The following is a 22,469-nucleotide window of genomic DNA, read 5'->3' as shown; positions in this document are numbered from 1 at the left end:
CTTGGTCATCTCTGTTTTTGCAGTATTATGGCTAATTTTCCTCTTCACACTGTCCTTAACTTTCTTTTTAAAGTAGGGATCTTTAAAATGGAAGAATAAATGATAAAGAAGATAAGAGACACTCTAATTTATAGATATTAGTAATATTGGAATTAAGATTACTTGAGAGAGTATTTTAAATAGAATGAATGAATTAATTAATTAATTTCCTTAAGATCATCTGGAGAAAAGTAGATGAGATAAAAATTAAATGAAAATCATGACAGAGGGTAATGACTCTGTTTTCCTTTCAATTGACAGAAAATATCAAGACATACTATAAAGGAAAAAAAAAACAAGTAAGGAGATTTGTGGCCTAGTCCTGGCCATACCATTGGTTATTACCTTAATGTTTGTTTCCTGAGAATCAACTTTTGGCACTCTTCTCTTTTATCTAGATTCTTTCCTTCACTAATTTCATTCATTCTCACACCAACCTCAACAACACAGAGATGACTCCTAAACTTGTGTCTCTAGACTGACCTTCCTTCATTCCTATTCTGGATCTGCTTCTGAATCTCCAGGATGAAAAGGTAGCTGAGGAGTGGTGGCAAAGTCTGGAGAGTCAGAAGCAGAGCCAGAAAGGGAATAAAGGATGGCCAGTTGGCACACCTTTCCATCATGCTGGCCCTCTTCTCACATTGGCGATTTCCTCCAGGGGCCTGCATTTTGGTTAAAGGCTCAGGCCATCCCTTGTTTCCCTTCTCTTCTCTACCTCTGACTCTCTAGACATTAACACCAATAGCCCCCTTTCTTTTCCCTTTCACCTTCTTTTTGTGTGTTTTCTTCCTCCTTTGGATTGTAAGCTCCTTGAGGGCAGGGTCTATCTCTTGCCTCTTTTTGTATCTTCAGCACTCAGCACAGTGCCTAGCACATAGCAAGTGCTTGTTAAATGTTTGCCTTGCCTCTCTTCTGAGCGCCAGACCCAGATCTCCATCTGCCTAAAGGGACATTCCATTAAGATGACCTTTAAACTCCACATGTCCAAAACTGAGCTTGTCATCTCAACCAGCTCCTCTCTCTGACTTCACTATTTTAATTTGTGGCATCACTATTGATTCAATTTTCCATACTGAAATCTTAAAGCTATTTTTGATTCTTTGCTCTCCTTGATCTCTCATATAATCAGGTACCAAGTCTTATAAATTTTCCTCCTGAAACCTTTCACACATTCATTCCCTCCTCTCTACTCCCTCTGCCACCATCCTGATGCAGGTTTGCCTCACTTAGCCATTTGAACTGCTGCAACAACTTCTTGACCAGTCTTTCCACTTCCACTCTCTTTTTTCTAACATATCTTTCATACCAGAATATCATCTAGAATAACCTTTACTATGCATAGATCTGGTCATGGAATGCCTCTACTCAAAAATCTTCCAGGTCTCTCTATTGCAGAATTAGTAAAGCTGAAATTCCTTTGCCTGGTATCAAGGATCATCCTCCATCTGGAGCTGCTCTACCTTTGCAGCATTATCTCACACCACTCCCCTCCATGGACACCACACTCCAGGATATGTTTCTCCTCCCCAGACTTGTTCTGCATTGTCCCACCTGTGTGTCTTTAGTCTCACTGTTTGCTATGCCACAAATGTCCTCTCTTTTGCTTTTCATCTGGTGAATTCCTGCCCAAACTGGGAAACCTACCAAAAATATCATCTCTACTAAGAAACCTCCTATGATGACCTTCCCTCTCAGAGACTTTACATAGAGTTTTGTTTTGTCCTATGCTAAATAAAGAAGTATTTGACATGATATTGTTTATAGGGAACATATAATCTAGAGAAAGATAAGCCATGAACATTAATACAAATAAGTATTCCTAAATAACCATAACTTCAGGTATATTCTGAAGCTAAAATGAGAAGAAAATTAATAAATTTGTATGTTACTTCAGAGTGTGGAAAAATTATTTCTAATTTTGGGGAGAAGGAAGTTAGAAAAGAAGTCAAGAAAGGTTTAATGACAGCTAGGTGGCACACAGATAGTGAGCTGGATTTGAAGTCAGAAAGACCTGAGTCTGAATCCCGCCTCAGACATTTATTAGCTGTATGACCTCTCTTTACCTCAGTTTCCTCATCTGTAAAGTGGAGATAATAATAGTACTTACCTCACAGGGCTGTTGAAAAGATCAAATGAGTTAAATATATAAAGTGCTTTGCAAATTTTAAAACATTGTATAAATGCTAAAGATGATGATGATGATGTTATTGATGACCTTGGAGGAAACATTTAAGTTGGGCCTTGAATTCATTTCCATTCAATTAATCAAACATTTGTTAAGTACCTACAATGCACAATACCTAGTGCTGGGAACTGAAGACACAAAAACAAAAACAAAAACAAAAACAAAAAAAAATCTGAGAGGCAGCTAGGTGGTGCAGTGGATACAGCACTGGTCCTGGATTCAGGAGGACCTCAGTTCAAATCCAGCCTCAGACACATAACACTTACTAGCTGTGTGATTAAGTCAAGTCACTTAACCTCATTGCCTAAGCAAAAAAAACCAAAAAACAAAAAACTGTCCTTGAGCTCAAGGAGGTAATATTCTAGTGTGATTTTATTTTAGACATGTTCGAGATAACATAAGTTGGTAAAAATATGTAGATGATAGTTGGAAATGCTGATCTGGAGCTTGGGACAGACTCACTAGCTACGAAAATCTTGAAAGGTATGGAAATAGAGGTTATAGAGGATAGATTCCATCTACCCACCCATGCATATGGAGACTCTCACCTAAAGAAGGAGAATACAGAGAAAAATAAAAAGAGAGCTAAAAACAAAGTGTGAGGAACATCAACATTTGGAGGAAGGAAAACAAGGCAATCAGTGAAAGAAGCAAAAAAAATAAGCTAGATTAAAAGAGATTCGTGCCTTCCAAAAAAACAAACAAGCAAAAAACAAAACAAAACAGGAGTAGTTTTAAACAAAACAGGAGTGTCTGTTGCAAAATCATGGAAAAATAAGGATAACTCAAAAGAACAAACTCCTTGGTGGAGGGGAGAGGTTCACAAGTGTTGCACATTGCATGTTTTGGGAATTTTTTAATGTGTTGATCAGTTACATTTTTTTCCCACTTCTTTTTCCTTGATTTGTTGTTTGTTGATGTTTTTATTGGTTTTGTCTTTAAAAAAAATACTATTTGTTATATGGGGTAGCTCTCTGGGAGGAAGAGTAGAAGGGATACTGGGGAAAACTATGATGATGTAATAAACAAAAGACATCAATAAAAACTTTTTAAAAAAAAGAATCAACAGTGTCAAATACTGCAGTTAGGACATAGAAGTTTAGGACTAAGAAGAGGCCTTTGAATTTGCAGATTAAGGATTTGTTAGTGACCTTTTTAAGAGTAGGTGTGTTCAAGGGCTAGGGACAGAAATAAGACCTTAGTAGGTTGAGAAGTGAGTAAGCAATGAGTGTTATGCCATCACAATGTTGACTACTCTTCCAAGAAGTTTGTAGGATAAACAAAGGAGAAACACAAGTTGGTAGTTTGAGGCTGCAGCAGGTTTAAGGGGAAGATTGTTGGGCTTGTTTTTGTTTTTGTTTTTGTTTTTGGGGGGGGGGAATAGGAAAGACTTGCACACGTTTGTAAGAAGAGGAGAAGGACATCTCTCTTCCAGCAATGTCCAGGGGTGAAGGACTAGTTCACTCATTTAGTAGCATTATGTAATAATTGAGGAGAGGTCTAAAGACTCGTTCCTCCCTCGTTAGGATCCAAGAAATGGGCTTGGGATGTTGGTCTTGTTTTGTTTATCCATTTAAGTTCCAGGTTCAGAGAGAGGAGTCCAAGAATCAGAACCATGGAGACCTCAGAATCCAGACTGGGTATTACCAACCCAGTAAGGAACCCCTAAAAAAGCCAGGATCCCAGGAAGCAAGGGGGAGGGGAGTAGATGGAGACCTCTTTTGGACTTGGAATTTGATGGTGCTAATGCTATACGGTAACTGAGTTAGACTATGTACCTAATTCTCCTCCCCTGCCCAGAGACTAAAAGGTATAGAGGGGGATTCTACCACAGACGTTGAGGGAATACTGGTATGTTTGTTCTTACTATACTTTTGAATTAAAAATTCCTTAATAAAAGTTTAAAAAAAGAATGAAAAGGAAGGAGAGGAGGAGGAAGAGAAAAAGATGCCAATGTAGTGGAAAAGATTGAAAAGGCAAGAAAAGACGATAGAGGAAGGCACTGGAGGAAATGGAAGGGAGAACAGTAAAAATGATACACACATTATTAATACTGTCAGTAGTGACAGTTTTGAGTAAAAGGTCAAAAACATAGAATCAACATAAACATTTTAAACTTTCTATGTGTTTTAGGGTATCTAGTAAAATTCTGTATTTTTATGCTCATATATCTCTGTGGATGTGACAAAAAAAAGAATCAGTGAGAAGGAGAAGGAACAAAAAACAAAGATAATGTCATAAATTATGAACTACAGAGTCAATCCACTGGTTACAGAAAACTTCAAGACTTAAAACATTAAATTACCTTTGCTGTGATTAAAAACAATTAAAGGGAGAAATATCATTAAATGGATGTTGAGCTGTTGCGATGGTGCTTAGCAATGAGGATGTTTTCAGACCAGATGTTCAGTTGTAACAGAGGGACTGGTACATGCACAAAAATGCCTCAGTGTGCTCAGGTGATGCCAATTCCCAGTGTAGAGAGGCAGGAAAGCTGGCTTCCAGGAGACTCATGATGATTCACAGTAAGTGTCTTGGAGAGACTGAGGAGCATGCACATACATTCTGTAACTGGTTCTCATTGGCTAAACATTTGATTAAGAGAAGCCATTTATATTGACTGTGTAGCTGGAACTGGCAACATCTTCAGAAAAGGTCTTAGCCTCAATCATTCGATTGACTGCTGGTTTATGCTAATGGTAACTGAAGGGAAGCAATGCTATAAGCAGAAAGGCCCTGAGCCTTCCACCAAGACCAGCATGTGGCCTTATGTAAAAGACACCACAGTCCTTGTACTCTGCATTCCTTTTTGTCAGTTAGTCAGTGAAGAAACATTTATTAAGCAGCTACTATGTGCCAGGCACTGGGAATAAAATGTCCTCCACCCCCACCCCACCCCACTCAATAAACTTTAGTGGCTCCCTATCACATGCAGGAGCAAATACAAAATGCTCTATTTGACATTCAAAGCCCTTAATAACCTAGCCCCCTCCTACCTTTCCAGTCTACTTTCTACCATGCTCCCTCCCAGGTACTCAGTCCATCCTCCACTCAGCTGTGAATGTGATCTTTCACATAGTGACCTGGCTGCTTTTGCTGTTCCATGAACAAGACATTCCACCTCTCAGCTCCGATAGTTTTCTCTGGCTGTCCTCCACACCTGGAACACTCTCTTTCCTCAACTCCACCTATTGGCTTCCTTGACTTCCTTTAAAATCTCAATTTCCCCAGGAAGCCTTCCCCAACCCCTCTTAAATCTAGTGTCTTCCCTCCTTTAATTATTTTTCTTTTTATCTTGTATATGGCTTGTCTGAATATTTTTGTCTGCTTGTTTCCTTCCCCTTTAGACTTGGTGCTCTTTCAAGGCAAAAACTGTCTTTTGCCTCTTTTTGTATCCCCAATACTTAGCTCATTGTCTGACACGTAGCAGGTACTTTATAAATGGCTATTGACTGACTGACTGCCATATTGAGTTAAAGACGTCTACAGGATACCCAGTTCTAGACTTACAATAGGCAGTTGATGGTGGGAGAATGACATCCTGTCCTGCAGTGAACTTTCTGATGACTCTCCAGCAAAAGAATGGGCACTGAGGTCTTGCCACCCCAGAGTTGTTTAGTGCCTTGGTCATATCATGTGCTTTGCTACTGCTGTACTTTAAGTTCATGCCCACTCTCTGCCATCTCCACTCTATATTCTATGTATCTTTGTGGGAGGTGTGTTCCTTGTTTCTGGGGGTGGGGTAGGATAACTTCTGTTCTTGATATTCCAGTTGAATAAATGTCTTTTCTAAAACTTTATTGTGTCTGCTGGCTGATTGGTAAGGGGAAGCATATCAGTTGAAGCTTATGAGATATATTTGGAGCAGTCAACCATAAGGTTATCCCTAGAACCCAAATAATCAACCACCCTCTGTGTACTCCAAATGAGAGAGTGAGCCCAAAGCGGGTATTATACCTAAGCTGGACAATTCCCATGTTTCTACCTACTAAAATCTTCCTTTTCTTTCAGGGTCCATTTCAGGGGCAACTTCCTCCATGTTGTACTCCCTGACAGCAATTAATCCATCCCTCCCTCCTCTAAACTTTCAAAGCTTTCTATTTGACCTCTCCTATCATAGATTATAGAATAAATCTTATATCATTATAACTTTTTATTTTATTTATTTTCACACAGTCTCACTTCCCTTATTAGATTATAAATTCCTTGAAAGAAATAGCTGTATCTTTGCTCATCTTTTTTTCCCAAGTGCCTACCAGAGGCCCCATTCTTAGTAGATGCCCCAAAATATTTTCCAAATTGCACTGAAATGAAATATTGTACAAAGGGAATATATTTAAGTACTGAGGCAACCTAAACATGACTCGAGGAAAGAATAGAGCAGTCTGGACTGCTCAGTTGTGAAAGGCTTTCTGGAGTAGTTTTGAGTTAGGTTTTGAAAGAGATAAAAGATATGGTTTGGTAGAGAAGGGAGAGCAGATACATGCAATGAGGTATAAAAAGTCTTTGGGCTGACCATGAGTAAAGCTGCATATAGGGTGCAATAAACATCACTTCAACTGTATCACAGGATCTAGAGGAAGGATAAGGAATAAAGATGGTGAGGTGCTTGTGTGAGGTCTTGTATACTAGCCTGAGGAGTTTTGGGGTTTGACACAGCAGGCTGGAGAGTGATAGAAATGCCAAGTGTTCAAGGAAAATTCTAATATATGATAAAGTGGAACATGGGGAAACTAGAGGAGGAAATGCTTTTTTTTTTAAAGTTGCATTTTTATTGGCCTTCAAATAATATTATGATAATAGTGAAAACCAATTATATTTCTCTCTCCAACAGATTCACATCATTCTTATTTTCCTTTGATATTCTTCCATTTTTCCCTAGCTCTTCCATGTAACAATATTCCATCATAACCTACTAATAAGCAATTTGTGATAAGAAAATACAAATAGAATTTTACCTTATATCAAACATGTGATCACTATCCACTATCATAAGCAAATGAGACTACACTGGTAATCATTTTGAGCTCTTCCCTCCCCCCCTTTTCAAGACAGTCATAAATGGGAAATATGATTGTCTGTAGTCATAGTCTTCTTTTTTTTTTTTTTGGTGAGGCAATTGCGGTTAAGTGACTTACCCAAGGTCACACAGCTAGTAAGGGTCAAGTGTCTGACTAAGTGTCTGAGGCTGGATTTGAACTCAGGTCCTCCTGACTCTAAGGCCGGCGCTTTATCCACTGCACCACCTAGCTGTCCCCTATAGCCATATTCTTAAGCTAATTGATCCCAAACTTGGTTCATATCCAGGCTCATCAAAGTTGCTTCTTCTATTACCATCCCCAAGTTTAGAAGGAAAGTTTTTTCAAGGATGGCTGTGTTTTTTATACCACTCTTTCTTTTTGATGAACATGATTTTGAAATAGGTTTGTCTAGTGAGCTATGAATGTAAAACATCTGACAATTTCTCTGCTGGTTTCCTTTCCTTTAATTTAAGGTTTGGGAAACCAAGACAAGGTTCATTAGAAATGGGCCCAAAGGTTTTCAGATAGGGATCTGGGGACCATAATTCCACCTAAGGGGGTCTTGGACATGTTAGAGGAAGAGAAATGTAACTTAACAATTTATTTTCCCAAATAGATTACTCATGACTTTTCAAAGAAGGAAGAAAAGGAAGAGGAGGAGAAGGCAATCACGCAGCACCATGGGTAGTATTATTGATTTTTCCTGTGACTTACAGATAGAGCAAGTTTTCAAGCCCTTCAAAAGCATTTCTGGAAATCTTCCTGATTTGGTTGTTGTTCAGAAGCCTGTGGAAAACAGAACATGTTTGAGTGAGAACCATATTCCATCAACATAATGGTAGCTTTATTCAACAGACCAGATGGTAATCAAACATAGAAACTTAATCATGTGCTGGAGAATGTTATCCAATGGCATTCTACTAGTTGCCTTTGGGATCTACAGAAATTGTTTCAGTGAAAAAGTTAATTAAGCTTGGAAATTCCCTATTTTTGTGTTTTATGTGACCACACCAAAATATTAAACACAAAAGACCCCAACCATAAAGAGCTTTATAAAAGCATGTTCATAATCTATTAGCAATAGCTCCCATTGGTAAGGTACTTGATTATTACCAAGCACTTTACATACATTGTTGAATCTAAACCTCACAACAGCTTTTTGAGGCAACTAGTGCAAGTGTTATTGTCCCCATTTTGCAGATAAGAAAATTGTAACTGAGACAAATGAAAATCTCAGAGAAGCTGAAAGATACTTAAGATCACATGTTAACTTTCCAATCCTAAGTCTAATGTTCTTCACACATTATCATGCTGCCTTCTCAAAATATTCATTAAGCATCCACCTGACAAAAAACATCACGAGTTATCTATGAACACAAAGAACATGATCATTGTATTTTCAGAAATTTTCAAGAGAAAGGGGACATTAATAAATCATATTGAATTAGAATAGATTACAGTGTTCAAAGGGATCTTAGAGACCAACTAGTCTAACTGAGTCATTTTACAGATGAGGAAATTGAGGCCCAGGGAGACAAAGTGATTTCTACAAGGCCAAGTTGGGACTCAAACCCAAATCTAATGCTTTTGTCTATTGTACCGTCTTACAGAGACACAGCTAGGCAAAAGCAAAAAGTCTAGAGGGCCTATTAGCATTAAATTTCGAGAAAGACAGATGGATAGAACAGGACAAAACAGACCAGAAATGGGCCTTGGAAGAAAAAGTTGGCTGACAGTGGGTCTCACCAGAGATGAAGGAATATTGGTTCTTTGATTATGCCCAATAATTATAAAACAATTAGCAGTCCAGGAAGCAAAAGGAAGACTGGCAGAGATAAGTGAAATATGAACAGGAGAACAAGTTATAGTTAAATCATCCTATAGCCATGATTGTGCAAGCTTTGCTAATGGTTAACAAATGAAAGTTACAATCATCCGTCTGATAATTATACATTATAAAGTCACACACTGTGTTTCTGGGAAAGCAGAAAAATCACTGTAAGAGGTAGTTTAATTGTAAAAATTGTTTAACTGGAGATCTTGGATCAAAAAATGATTCTTTATCTAGTTATACTATTCAATCACAAAAGACATCTGAAGAACTCACAAATTCATTTGATTGTGGTATGTGCTCCTAAATGTATAAGGTCTACTAATTGGACTGGCACACATATTTCTAGACTTCTCTAATGTCTAACAGACTCTTGCCAGACTTTATTGCTTGCAGGTTTATTTTTAATTCAATGTAAAGTGTTTATTTTGTTTTTGTTGTATGACTGATTAGGGAAACAGAAGAAATGTTTTGGTTGATGGAGCATGTGATTACTTTAGTCATTATATGTAATTATATGAGACAGCCTAGAGAACCACAATCGCATCCTTTCCTAAACTACGAACCTCATGGCTCACTGATAATGGCTAAATGCTATATTTCCCTAAACAGCATTTGAAACTGCTATCTCACACCTCAAGCTGTATTGCCAAGTTCATTTCTCATCACTTGTGATTTTATTTTGTGTTTTGGTCATAACAAATCCCTAGTGTATGCTATGATTAAAATTCTAACCATAGCCAATATCCATCTTAACATATAATTATTAACATCGGTCAATGTCTTAATAATATTAGGTATGTATTTAACATTCAGAAAATACAAATGCCTGTGTTTAGCTGATGTGTCAATATCATTTGCTAGGCTAAAACAAAAAATGATCCGATTAATTCTGGGAATAGGAATTTCCCATATATAATGTCACTTTATATAATGTTAGTAACATGAATAAGTAACCTAATTCCAACATTCAAAAAGTATATGTGTATGATTGTGTTAATATTTGATTTGAATTTAGTTATTCATCTATATTGTTGGAGAACATAGTACTTAAGGAAATTTGTGATCAATTAAAAATAGGTATAGTTTTGTTTGTTTTTCTATCATAAAGGTTAATAAGGCAATCATTCTTATCTTCTCAACTTTGGAAATGTACTTCTTGAGCTCCATCTTAAAAGAAAAGGAGCAAGAGCATTCCAGACAGGATAGACCGATAGTGCAAAGGCACAGAAAGAAGAAATGGTGTCATAGGTTAGGGGTTGAGAGAAGGCCAATCTGACTAGATCACAAAGTGTGGGAAGGGGAATAATGTCCAGTGAAGCTAGAAAGAGAAGTTGGGACTAAGTTATGAAGGCTATAAAGGTTATGAAGGCTGTTTAGTTATTTGAAAGCTAAACATAAAAGTTTATATTTTATCCTAGAGACAATTAGGAAGCCACTGGAATTGCTATTTTCATGTGGTATTTTCCCTAGCCTGTAGCTAGCCAGCTCTCATTCCTATTTCTTTTACCCAGCAATTCAATCATTCCTTGAGGGAGTCAATCCACTTAGCTTTAGGACTCCCAATTTTCAAAGTCATCTTGACTGGTAACTGAGCAAAAGTAAACTTACCTAGCCTACTACATCTGGTCAACCTCAGATCAAAACAACTTCACATCCCTGAAAGACAGTCATTTGGACCATCTTATCATCTGCCTTACAGCTGTGCCTATAACACTCTCTTTCCTCCTTATCCTACCACATAACCATCCCTGCTTTCTACATGTTTGTCTGGACTCAATTAAATCAAAACTACAATTGTTTCTGGAAAGGGTATGTCATATGGATCAATTAATTATCCTTATTACTCCCCAGACTATGTCCTTGTCCACCCCATATGTGTTGTCTTATGGGCTCCCTGAAGTCAAGGACCATCTCACTTTTTGTATTTGTATCCCTGGCACTTCGTATGATGTCTGGAACAAAGACCTCTAAGTGATTAATAAATGATGTTTCATGCATTTATCATCCAAAACTATTTCACTTCCATGGTCATGATATCTGAAATTTCTCTGATTCAATATCCTATATTTCCATCTGTCCTTCTGCCTTACTCCTCCCAAGGATTCTTCTTATTCACAACCCCCTGTGAATGCCTCCAATCCTGTCTCCCCAGTTCAACAGGCTATTGAAGGTTACACATTCTGGTTTAAAGTTACTCCCTTGACAATCTTGACCCTAGAGGTAACCACTGAAACTATACTCAACCATTGTCCTCTTGCTTTTCAGCCATTTATGCCTAGATAAATGCCACAGACGTGGACCACCACTACCATCTACTACCTAATTTCCACCAAACCTTTACTATTGCAGGTCAACCTTTTATTAATTCCTGATTGACCTTCCAGCATACTCCCCACGGCAACTTTCACAACTTTTTTTTACTATCACTTCGAGTTGCCAAGACACTCCTATCCACATACCACTCTTCCCAGCAAATGACTTATATACTACTCTTCTGAGAAAAAATGAAGGCCATCTGTCATTAGTTCCCTTATTTCTTCTACTCCACACCTTGAAAACTCTCTGTGTTTTTACCCATCCTCTTCTCTGTTCTAGTCTCAGAAGATGAAATGGCCCTTCTCCTTTCTAGGCTAAACACATATTTGTGCCCTTGATAAATTCTTTTGAATCTACTTTGGAAGCTTATCTCACCAATTAATTATTCCTTCTCTCTTATTTACAATTTCTCTTTACCTAATGATGCCTACCTACTTGATTATAAATATACTAAAGACTCCTCATTCTTTAAAAACAAAACAAACAAAAAAAAACAAACCTTTTTTTGGAAGGTAAAAAAAGAAGGTAAAAAACTTTTACCTTCCCCCATCATCCCTTTCCATTACATTCTATATTGTTCCCCTTTCCTGACAACCTCCTAGAACAGTAGTTCTTAACATTTATTTGTGTCATAAATATCTGTGACATTCTGGTGAAGCTTATGGACCCCTTTTCAGAATATAGTTTTGAAAGTCATGACATAAAATACATGAAATTACAAAGTAAACCAATTACAGTGAAATGGTTACCGAAAAAAAATTTAAGTTGATGAACTCCTGATTAAGGACTTCTGGCCTTCACTGAGTTGTTTACATTGGCTGCCTTTACTACCTTACCACTCACTCATTTTTTAAACCCCTGCAATGTCATATCTTATTCCAAAGCCTAGACACTGCTCTCTCCAAGGCTGGTGACAATCTCCTTAACTGTGAAATTCAACGGCTTTTTCTCATTCCTCAACCCATATTACTTTTCTAGAGTTGCTCCATTGTCATTTTCAATGGGGGCTTGCAAAATTTGTTGTGATTTCTTCCCTTTCCTCAAGGGATTTCCTTTGTCACAAAATATTTGCCAGTTGATATAGCTTTTTCCCCCTCTAAAGATTTTTCACTTCTCCTCCTCAGTCCATTTTTGCCTGTCCTACTTAACCTTACTGCATCTTTTGTTACTATTGACTCTCTTTCTTCTGAAACAGGATAAGGAGAACCAAGAGTCACAAGATTTTTCTAAAGTTTGAACCCCTGTCACCTGACTACCAAAATTCTTGTGGTTGAGAAATATTTTTTTTAAAAAAGCATCTTCCCAAATCATGCTATTATTTGAGTCTTCATCTATGATCAAAACTACAGGGTTTTATTTTAAGACAGTGTGTTTTAGGGGATAGGGTGCTAGATTTGAGTCAAGAAGATTTGAATTCAAATCCCTCTTCAGACGTTGACTAGCTATGTGACCCTGAGCAAGTCATTAAATCCTCTGGGCTTTAGCTTTTTCATCTAGAAAATGAAGGGGTTGGACTCAATGACTTCTCTAAGGTCTCTTCTAGCTCTAAATCTATGATTCTATACCAGCTTGTCTCTAATAAATGTTTGTTGAATTAAATTGCATCTAGTCCAGTACCAATCCAATCCCAATCCAATAAACATTTATTTAGGCACTGTGCTAAGCACTGGAGATACAATTTAAAAAAATAATAAAGACAGTCCTTGCTCTCAAGGAGCTTACAATCTAATGGAGGGAGACAACATACAAAGACACGCCTGAAAATAAAAGCTCTTCAACTGGCAGGGATTTTTAAGTCAGGTGGTTCCTCCTAAAACTCTCCTATATGTTGATATTACCATTCTCCTAGACACTCAAGCTGAAAACCTGCAATCATCTTTGACTCCTTCAGCTTTGCTCTCCTATGTCTAATCAGTCAACAATTCTCATAGAATTGATCTGTCTGTTATCTTTTAAAGACAGCTTCTCTTTTCCATTCCTACACCTGCTTCCCAGATTCAGACCCTCATCATCTCTCACTTGGGAGAGACAATAGCAATTGCTTCCCAACTGATTTCCTTGCTTCCTGCCTGTTCTCCCCCCAATGCAATCCATCTTTCATCAATCATTCTCAAGAATAGCTTCGTGTCAATATTCAGATAAAAAATTATGTGTTATTCCATTGTTTGGAAGTTAAAGTCCCCAACAATATAGATCCAAATTATGTTTTCAGTCTTATCTCCCACAGCACCTGGACATGCATGTCAAGTTCCAAGTCTTGCTATAATGATGTGCTCCATATCTAGGATTGTATTAAAACTGCTCATTGTTCCCTGAAAATGCTCAGTTTTCCTAAACTCTGTCTCTGTCTACTCATTCTATTCTCTTTATCTAGAATGTTCTCTTCCAAAATCTCTAGGCCTATTAAAATTCTATCCATTCCTTCAATTGCCACTTCTTCCATGAGGCCTTCCCTGATCTCCCCATCTGGATGTGATTTCTTCCCCTGAATCCATGTATTTTATATATGCCACTTATATTTCTGCTTTGAAGAATAGTCACGTCTTCTCACATATCTTTTACTAGATTACAAACTCTTTGAGAATGGTGATTATATTTTACTGATCTGTGTACCCCCTGAAGTACATAGCACAGTGCCTTTGTTAAGAATAGGCTTGGATTGGGCAGGGTAGGGTTTCTATGCAGTAACATGATAGACATAGGTGATATCATGGCTAGGCAGCATCTTGACCAGGAGCTTACAGAATATTACCAAACTGTCCAGCTAAGGCAAAACAGCAATTATACTAAGGGACTGGACAGAAGTAATGTCTCAAAAAAGGCAAGGTGAGATATACCATTGAGTCAAGATGTAAATTTATAGAATAGAAACTCCAATTAGCCCAGGTTAGCTAAGTTTACTAGTAATTTCAAGTGTAAAAGTATAAACTGGTCAAGAACAGAGAGAGTCAAGGTGCCAGGGAGTAGATAAGGCAGAAAACAAATCCAATTATGTCAGAGATCTGTAAAAGAGAAAATGTTCTCTGCTAGGTCCTGCTCCACAGAGCTGAAACCAGGTAGGGCAGCAGATGCAAAGTGAAGTACCACTGTTTTATTGATGAAAATATTGAGCCAGAATGGCTACAAGACTTATCAAAAGGTTACATAGTGGTTTGACCAGACCGACATTCTTTCCATATACTACTTTTGTAGCACCTGATAAAAGGAGCAGGCTTGAATAAGAACTATGATTTGGGGGAACTATGTTCTCCCCTCTGAGATCAAGGAAACAGAAATATAGAGTTTGCATTTTACTTCCCTTTCTACTGGTGACACCAGAAGGAACAAAAATGATTCTACTTAAAAAACGGCCTCTACCATCTTGGAAATTTTCTGCCATACAGGGACTTCTGATAAGACTAACCACCCAGAAATGTATTTTCCCACAGACCTTTAACAACACCTGTGTCTCCAAGGCTTGCACATTTCCCCATTCCCTTTTCTGCTAAAGAATGCCACTGACTGGCTGTGTACTCTAAGCAGTCTAAAAACTTAAAAACACCCAATCTGTACCCTAAGAAGCTGAAACCGCACTAGTCCAAGCCTTAGCACACTAATAAATGTCTTTTTATTGTCTGTCTGGCTCTTTGCCTTGTGATTCCTCAGTCTTACAAACATGATGATGGGTAAGATTCTCAAGGAACCCAGGCTGGAAAATCACAATAACTGTTTCACTATTTAAGGTTCTCACCCATTTGAAAGACAATGACAAAAGAGAAGGGGGGAGGGGAAGAAAACACACACACACACACACACACAACATAGAGTGTTTTATTAGAAATAGCATGGTATAGTAAATAAAGCAATGGATTTAGAGTCAGGAAACCAGGGTTCAAATGCTGCCTGGGACATTTATAAGCTGTGTGATCATAGGCAAGTCACTTAACCACCCAGACTCATTTTTCTTTGTAAATTGGAGGTAATTAACACTTAGCTCACAGGATTATTATAAGGGAAGTGCTTTGCAAACTACAAAGCACCATATAAAGGAGTTCTTACTGTATCTCCCAATATTATGAATTTCAATTTTGAATGCTTGCTGAATTCTTTTATATGTAGTATTTCTATGCAATGATAATAATGCTTCTCATTCATATATCACTTTGCAGATATGTTTTGAATACATTTATTTGCTTACATACATACATATTTAACTTTTCTTTAGCTTGACAAATGTCATGATTTGAGTCAGTACATTCCTGTAAATAGTGACTTTTTTTAACCCATCAAATGTAGGCTTGAAGTTTTAATTTCTCCACCATTTTTTTCATTCCACACAGAATCAACCCAAAGATATGAGAGCAAACAACTTAACTTTATAAGGATTTTTGGAAATGCCTTTGTAGCTGTCAAGAAACAAATCCATTAAAGTGGTTCACAGCTGAATGTATTTTCAATCACACACATATTACTTGTCAAGACTTTTTTTTAATCACAATATGCTTTCCATCAAAAACATCATTGATATAATATTAATGGATGGGCTCTATTACTAGCAGTGTTTTGGTTAAACATATTCTAGAAACTGTCATTCATTTATATTCTTTTGTTGAGTTTTTCATAAAGGGGCTGCACTTTAAATTTCCTAGTGATTCTCCTGTGGAGAAGGTTGGAAAACTAGAAGGAAAAGTTGTTGTCCTACAAATCATCATCAACATCAGTCCTGAGGAAAAGTCAGATGGATGTGCTTAAAGTGAGAAGCATTAAAATCTAGAGAGACCCGACAAAACATTCAAAGGGGAACGGAGGGAGATTCAGGTTGATTATACTGGCAGAGCAAATAAGAGTCTGATTGTTGATGACAGAAGTGATGTTTAGCCTGTGAATCACTGCCTGATGCCAAAACCCTGGAGGAGAAAAGTAAGAATGTGATGGGCAATTTAATCTAAAATGAAATTTTAAATGTGCAAAAATCATTCTAATATACAAAGAAAATCTTCTCTGCACTTATTTAATGAGTTTTAATTTTTATTAAATTATTTAATCAGATAATAAGTTTGTTAATTTTTCCCAAAGATCAACAATTTATTTTCAAATTTGCATAATGGGGAATTAATGTCCCCTCCCCAAAAATGTAAAATAATATCCATTGAGACTCCATAAGTCTCACAAAGCAGTTTCATGTGTCTGCTTAAAACATGAAAGGAAATTCAATAAAGAGTATCCATATTTCTGAAGGAGCGATGTAAAACTAGCTAACATATTGAAAGAATCCCACAAGAATGAGGCAAATCAGTTTGGGGTTAGATACCTATGCAGTCCACTAAAAAGATTAATGGGAAACTAGATGATAAGAGTGGAATTAGAAAACAAGATCAAAAGAGGTACATAAATAAATGACCAAAAGAATCTTTTCTTGCCAAGTATAAACCTGATAGAAAGAAAGGATATATAACAGAAGGCTGAAAGCAATTTCTGTGGATGCAGAGGAGGAAAGGTTACTACAGGTCTTTGTACCAAGTTTGGACTGCTAACACAAAGGAGAAGGGCTCCAGGCAAAGAATCCTTTGTTGCTGTCAATTAGCACTTTTTTTCCTTCTTTTTTGTAAGTGGGAAAGGAGATGGAGGAAGCAAGAAGAGGGGTCAGTGCAAGGGAGAGAGATGGAAGGAAAGGAGATGGGGATATGTGTGTATAAGTCTTTAAGCATCTTCCTCACCTCAATTAGCACTTGGGGAATGGGAAGCAGAAGAAGAGATGATAGGTACTTCTATAAGACACTTGTTTATCACCTTTCCCTCTTCACGCGATTGCTTACAAGAACTACATCTTGTAAAGCTTTTTTTTGAAGTTAGACCAAAGTTGCTCAGATCAGTTTAGCCCACTTAAAACCAGAACCCACAATTCAAATCAAGTCAAAAAGTATTCATGAACCACTTACTACGTGCCAGACACTGTGCTAGATGCTGAGGATACAAAGACAAAAAATTAAATAGTCCCTATTCTCAAGGACCTGACATTCTATGAAAGGGTTGTGGAAGACAGGGGAGGGAAGATAACATGTAGACAGAAAAGCAAATAAAAAATATTCAAAAGAAATATAAAGCAATTGGAGGGGAGGAAGGGCAAATAAAACATTAATTAAGTGCCTACTATAGGCCAGGTGCTGTGCTATGTGCTTTAAAATATGATCCCATCTGATCCTCCTAACAACCTTGCAAGGTAGGTGCTGTTATCATCTCCCTTTTACAGTTGAGGAAACTGAGGCAAACAAAGCTTAAGTGATTTGTCCAAGGTTACACAGCTAATATCCGAGGCCATATTTGAACTGAGGTCTTCTGAGTCCTAGTGAAGAGCTCTATCCACTATGCCACCTAGCTGGGATGACAAGTAACTGGGGGAATCAGGAAGAGGTTCCTGATGAGCTGAACTTGGAAGGGAGGCAGGGGTGAGGAGCAGGCATGTCAGTTCCCATATTGTTTCAACTTCCTGTGTACTTATGCTTTACAGCACTCTCTTCCACATACTGAAAACAACTAACTAACAAGCATTTCTTAAGCACTTGCTCTTTGCCAGGCATTGTGACAGGCTCTGCCCATACAAAGACAGAGAATTAAACAGTCCCTGACCCCAAGGTACTCATCTTCTAATGGAGGAGCCAACAAATACACATATAAATATATTCAGAATATATACAAAGTAAGCACAAGGCATTTTGGGGAGAGAGGGCAACAGTGGCTGGAGGTGAGGTGGATCAGAAAAGGCTTCCAGGACAATGTGGTGTTTGACCTGAGTCTTGAAAGCAGTAAAGGAGTCCATGGAGCAGATATGAGGGAGAGTTTTCCAGGTATAGAGGAGAGAAAGAGAGAGTGCAAAGGCATGGAGGGTGGAGCCAAGATGACCGAGTAAAAGCAGTGACTTGCTTGAGCTCTCCCCCAAACCCCTCCAAATACCTATAAAAAATGGCTCTAAACAAGTTCTAAAGCAGCAGAACTCACAAAAAGACAGCGTGAAACAAATTTACAGCCCAAGACAACCTGGATGATTGATTAGAAAGGTATATGGCACTGGGCTGGGAGAGGAACTCAGTTTGGCGTAGGCATGCAGGCCACAGCGACCCTGGAGCAGGCCTCAGAGGACTGAATCGAGGGCAGCTGTGGCGGTTTCCAGACTTCTCAACCCATGAATGCCAAAGACAACTTAGAAGGTCAGTGGGAAAAGTCTGTTTTTGAGGTGGTAAGAGAGAAGCACAGTGGGGTTCCAGTCCCAGTCCCCAAGCTCGGCCCAGGGCAGCAGCTGCCCCTGAGCTTCCGGCCCACAGACTGAGGGTGAATCAAGCGGCTAATCGGAGGGGGATTGCAGGGATCTCTCTGATGGTGCAGGATTCTCTTGCTTTGCCCATGCTTAGATCTAGGTCACAGTTCTGGGTGGTGGTCCTGGGGCAAGGAGGAGCACTGGTCTGGTGGAGCTTGTAGTGGCGGTGGAGAGGAAATCCTCCTCACAGTTCCAATACAAAAAGGAGTGCTTGTGGTCACTCATAGAGCAGAGCACAAGACAGGAAAGGAGTAAACACCTCGCCCTTGATCATAGCACCTTGGAAGAACTAAAAATTTACAGGTCCCTAGAAGTATCTCTGAAAACAGCTGCACAAAAACCCCTGCAGCTTGGAACAGTACATTCTCCACAATGGAAACAGACCCCTACCTTAACAAAGAGTTTATAGGGGCAGCTAGGTGACACAGTGGATAGAGCACCAGCCCTGAAGTCATGAGGACCTGAGTTCAAATCCGGCCTCAGACCAAACACTTGACACTTACTGTGTCACTGTTACTGAGACACTTAGCTGTGTGACCCGGGCAAGTCACTTAACCCCAATTGCCTAAAAAATTAATTAATTAATTTTTTTAAAAAAAGAGTTTATAACTCAAGCAATTGGCCAGGATCATGAGCAAGCAACGCAAAAAGAGTCAGACCATATTATCTTACTTTGGTGACAAAGAGGATCAAAACATACAACCAGAAGAAGACAACAAAGCCAAAGCTCCTACCTCCAAAGCCTCTAAGAAAAATATGAATTGGTCCCAGGCTCAAAAAGAAGAGCTCAAAAAGGATTTTGAGAAGCAAGTAAGAGAAGCAGAGGAAAAACTGAGAGTGATGCTAAATCAGACCCAAAAAAATACTGAAGAAAATAACACCTTAAAAAAATAGCTTAACCCAAATGGCAAAAGAGGTCCAAAAAGCCAATGAGGAGAAGAATGCCCTAAAAAGCAAAACTGGACAAATGGAAAAGGAAGTCCAAAAGCTTACTGAAGAAAATACTTCCTTAAAAATTAGAATGGAGCAATTGGAAGCTAGCAACGATATAAGAAATCAAGGCACTGTAATACTAATCCAAAAGAATGAAAAAATAGAAGAGAATGTGAAATATCTCATTGGAAAAACAACTGACCTGGAAAATAGATCCAGGAGAGAGAACTTAAAAATTATTGGACTATCTGAATGCTATGATTGAGAAAAGAGCCTAGACATCATCTTTCAAGAAATTATCAAGGAAAACTGCCCTGATATTTTACAACCAGAGGGCAAAATAGAAATTGAAATAATCCACCAATCACCTCCTGAAAAAGATCCCCAAAGGAAAACTCCTAGGAATATTGTAGCTAAATTCCAGAATTTCCAGGTCAAGGAGAAAATATTGCAGGCAGCCAGAAAGAAACAATTCAAGTATTGTGGAAACACAATCAGGATGACACAGGATTTAGCAGCTTCTACATTAAGGGACCAGAGGGCATGGAGTATGATATTTCGCAGGGCAAAGGAGATAGGATTACAACCAAGAATGACCTACCCAGCAAAACTGAGTATAGTCCTTCAGGGTAAAAAAATGGTCATTCAGTGAAATAGGGGACTTTCAAACATTCCTGAGGAAAAGACCAGAGCTGAATATAAAATTTGACCTTCAAATACATGGAAGAGGTAAACAGGAAAGAGAAATCATAAGAGATTTATTAAGGTTAAACTGTTTACATTCCTGCAGGGAAAGATGATATTTGTAACCCATGAGTCCTTTGTCAGTATTGAGGTAGTGGGAGGGAAAAAAATTATATGTATGTATAGATAGACAGATAGATAGACAGAGGGCACAGGGTGAGTTAAAGATGAAGGGGTGATACCTGGAAAATAAAACTAAGGGGTGAGAGAGGATTATACTGGGAGAAGGAGAAAGGGAGAAGTAGAATGGGGTAAATTATTTCACATGAAACAGACAAGAAAAAGCTTTTACAGTAGAGGGGAAATAGGGGAAGGTGAGAGGGAATGAGTGAACCCTATTCTCGTAGGATTTGGCTTAAGGAGGGAATAACATACACAGTGGGGTATGGAACTCTATCTTACCCTACAGGAAAATAACGGGGGAAGGGGACAATAGAGCAGGTGGTTGATAGAGGGGAGGGCAGATTGGGAAAAGGGATAATCAGAAGCAAACAGTTCTGAGGAAGGACAGGGTAGAAAGAGAGAATAGCGTAAATGGGGGGCGGGATAGGATAAAGGGAAATATATTTAGTTTTTCACAACATGACTACTATGGAAGTGTTTTGCATGACTACACATCTATAACCTGTATCAAGATGCTTGCCTTTTCAATGAGGGTGGGTAGGGAGGGAGGAAGGGAGAAAATTTGTAACCCAAAGTTTTAAAAACACATGTTAAAAATTTTTTTTTAATTTTAAAAAAAGGCATGGAGAATGGAGTTGGAGAATCATGAATAAAGAATATCAATAAAGTCAGTTTGACTGGACTGTGAAAAATAGAAGGGGAGTAATGTATAACAAGGCTGTAAAGGTAGAATGGGGCTGGGTTGTGAAAGGCTTTAAATGCTTTAAATATAAGAGTTCATATTTGATCTTATAGGCAATAAGGAATTACTTGTTCAGTAGGGGTTTTTTTTTCAGTCACGTCCTACTCTTGATGGCCCCTTTTGAGGTTTTCTTGGCAAAGATACTACAGTAGTTTCTTTATAGAGGAGGAAACTGAGGAAAAAGAGTTAAGTGACTTGCCCAGGCAGTAAGTGTCTGAGGCCAGATTTGAACTCAGGAAGATGAGTCTTCCCGACTCCAGGCGCAGCAGTTTATTCTCTCTGCCACCTAGTTTAATAAATAGAGAGATGTCAAGGTCAGACCTGTATTTTAGGAAAATCACTTCGATACTTAAGTGAAGGATGGATTGGAGAGGGGAAACGATTGAGACAAAAACCAATTAGGGGGCTTTTTTAATAGTCCAGAAAATAGGTGATAAGAGCCTGAAAGGTGAGCCCTGAGAAAGAGTCAAATCTGAGACATCTTGTGAAGGTAAAAATGACAAGACTTGATGACTGATTGACTGTCTGTGTAGGGTAAGGGAAAGTAAAGAGCTGAGGATAAAATAAGATTTAATCAAAATGTAGAGGGTTTCTTAGTCTGTTTTAATCAGTACAGGCTCATTGCTTTATCCAATAGCTTGGTGGAAGCTGCTATGGTTCAACTGCTAATTTTGAAGGTAATACTTCTTGACAATGAATGAGTAAAAATCTGGCCAAAGTGATCATTTCCAGGCCAACTACTCCTTCCATGTGGATTACATAGAATTTTCTATTTAATTAATCTTCGCAACTACTATCCTTGGTGTCTGTCAAGGACTAAGCCTTTTCTTCTCTATAGCCACAACCAGAGTGATCTGCCTTCCGGTACAAAGATCTCCTTATCATGAGATAAGGAGCCAGACCTTGGAGATCCAGGAGTTTTTAAGTTGAGATCCACAAACTCTCAAGAGGCCCATAGAGATATTTCAGGGGGACAGTAGACTTGAATGAGGGAAACACATCTTTATTTCAATTTAGTTTGTTTCCTTTGTAATTGTATATAATTTATGAATTTAAAAACATTTCTCTGAGAAAGGGGTCTATAGGCTTCAACAGATGGCCAAAAGGGTTCGTAATTCAAAAAAGGTTAAGAATCTCTAACCTAATCTAACCTTTTTTTTAATTCAGATGAAAAAAATTGAGGCCCAAAGGGTAAAGGGATTTGCCCTGGGCCACACAAGAATTGAGTAACAAAGCTGGGG

The 22,469-nt window shown here is 38.3% G+C and overlaps 1 protein-coding gene across 1 annotated transcript in view; it reads right to left on the bottom strand.

Annotated features, from left to right (window-relative positions):
• LOC114031871 (peroxidasin-like protein) overlaps nt 1-22,469 on the bottom strand; it is a 475,034-nt gene that overhangs the window by 216,788 nt on the left and 235,777 nt on the right. The window contains exon 3 of the mRNA XM_027847056.1: nt 7,960-8,031. Coding sequence (XP_027702857.1) covers nt 7,960-8,031 — 72 coding nt within the window. The remainder of the gene's footprint in view (nt 1-7,959; nt 8,032-22,469) is intronic.

Source organism: Vombatus ursinus, unplaced genomic scaffold (assembly GCF_900497805.2).
Source record: "Vombatus ursinus unplaced genomic scaffold, bare-nosed wombat genome assembly UNPS02015255.1, whole genome shotgun sequence".
Lineage (NCBI taxonomy): Eukaryota > Metazoa > Chordata > Mammalia > Diprotodontia > Vombatidae > Vombatus > Vombatus ursinus.
This window is presented reverse-complemented; position numbering and strand designations above follow the sequence as displayed.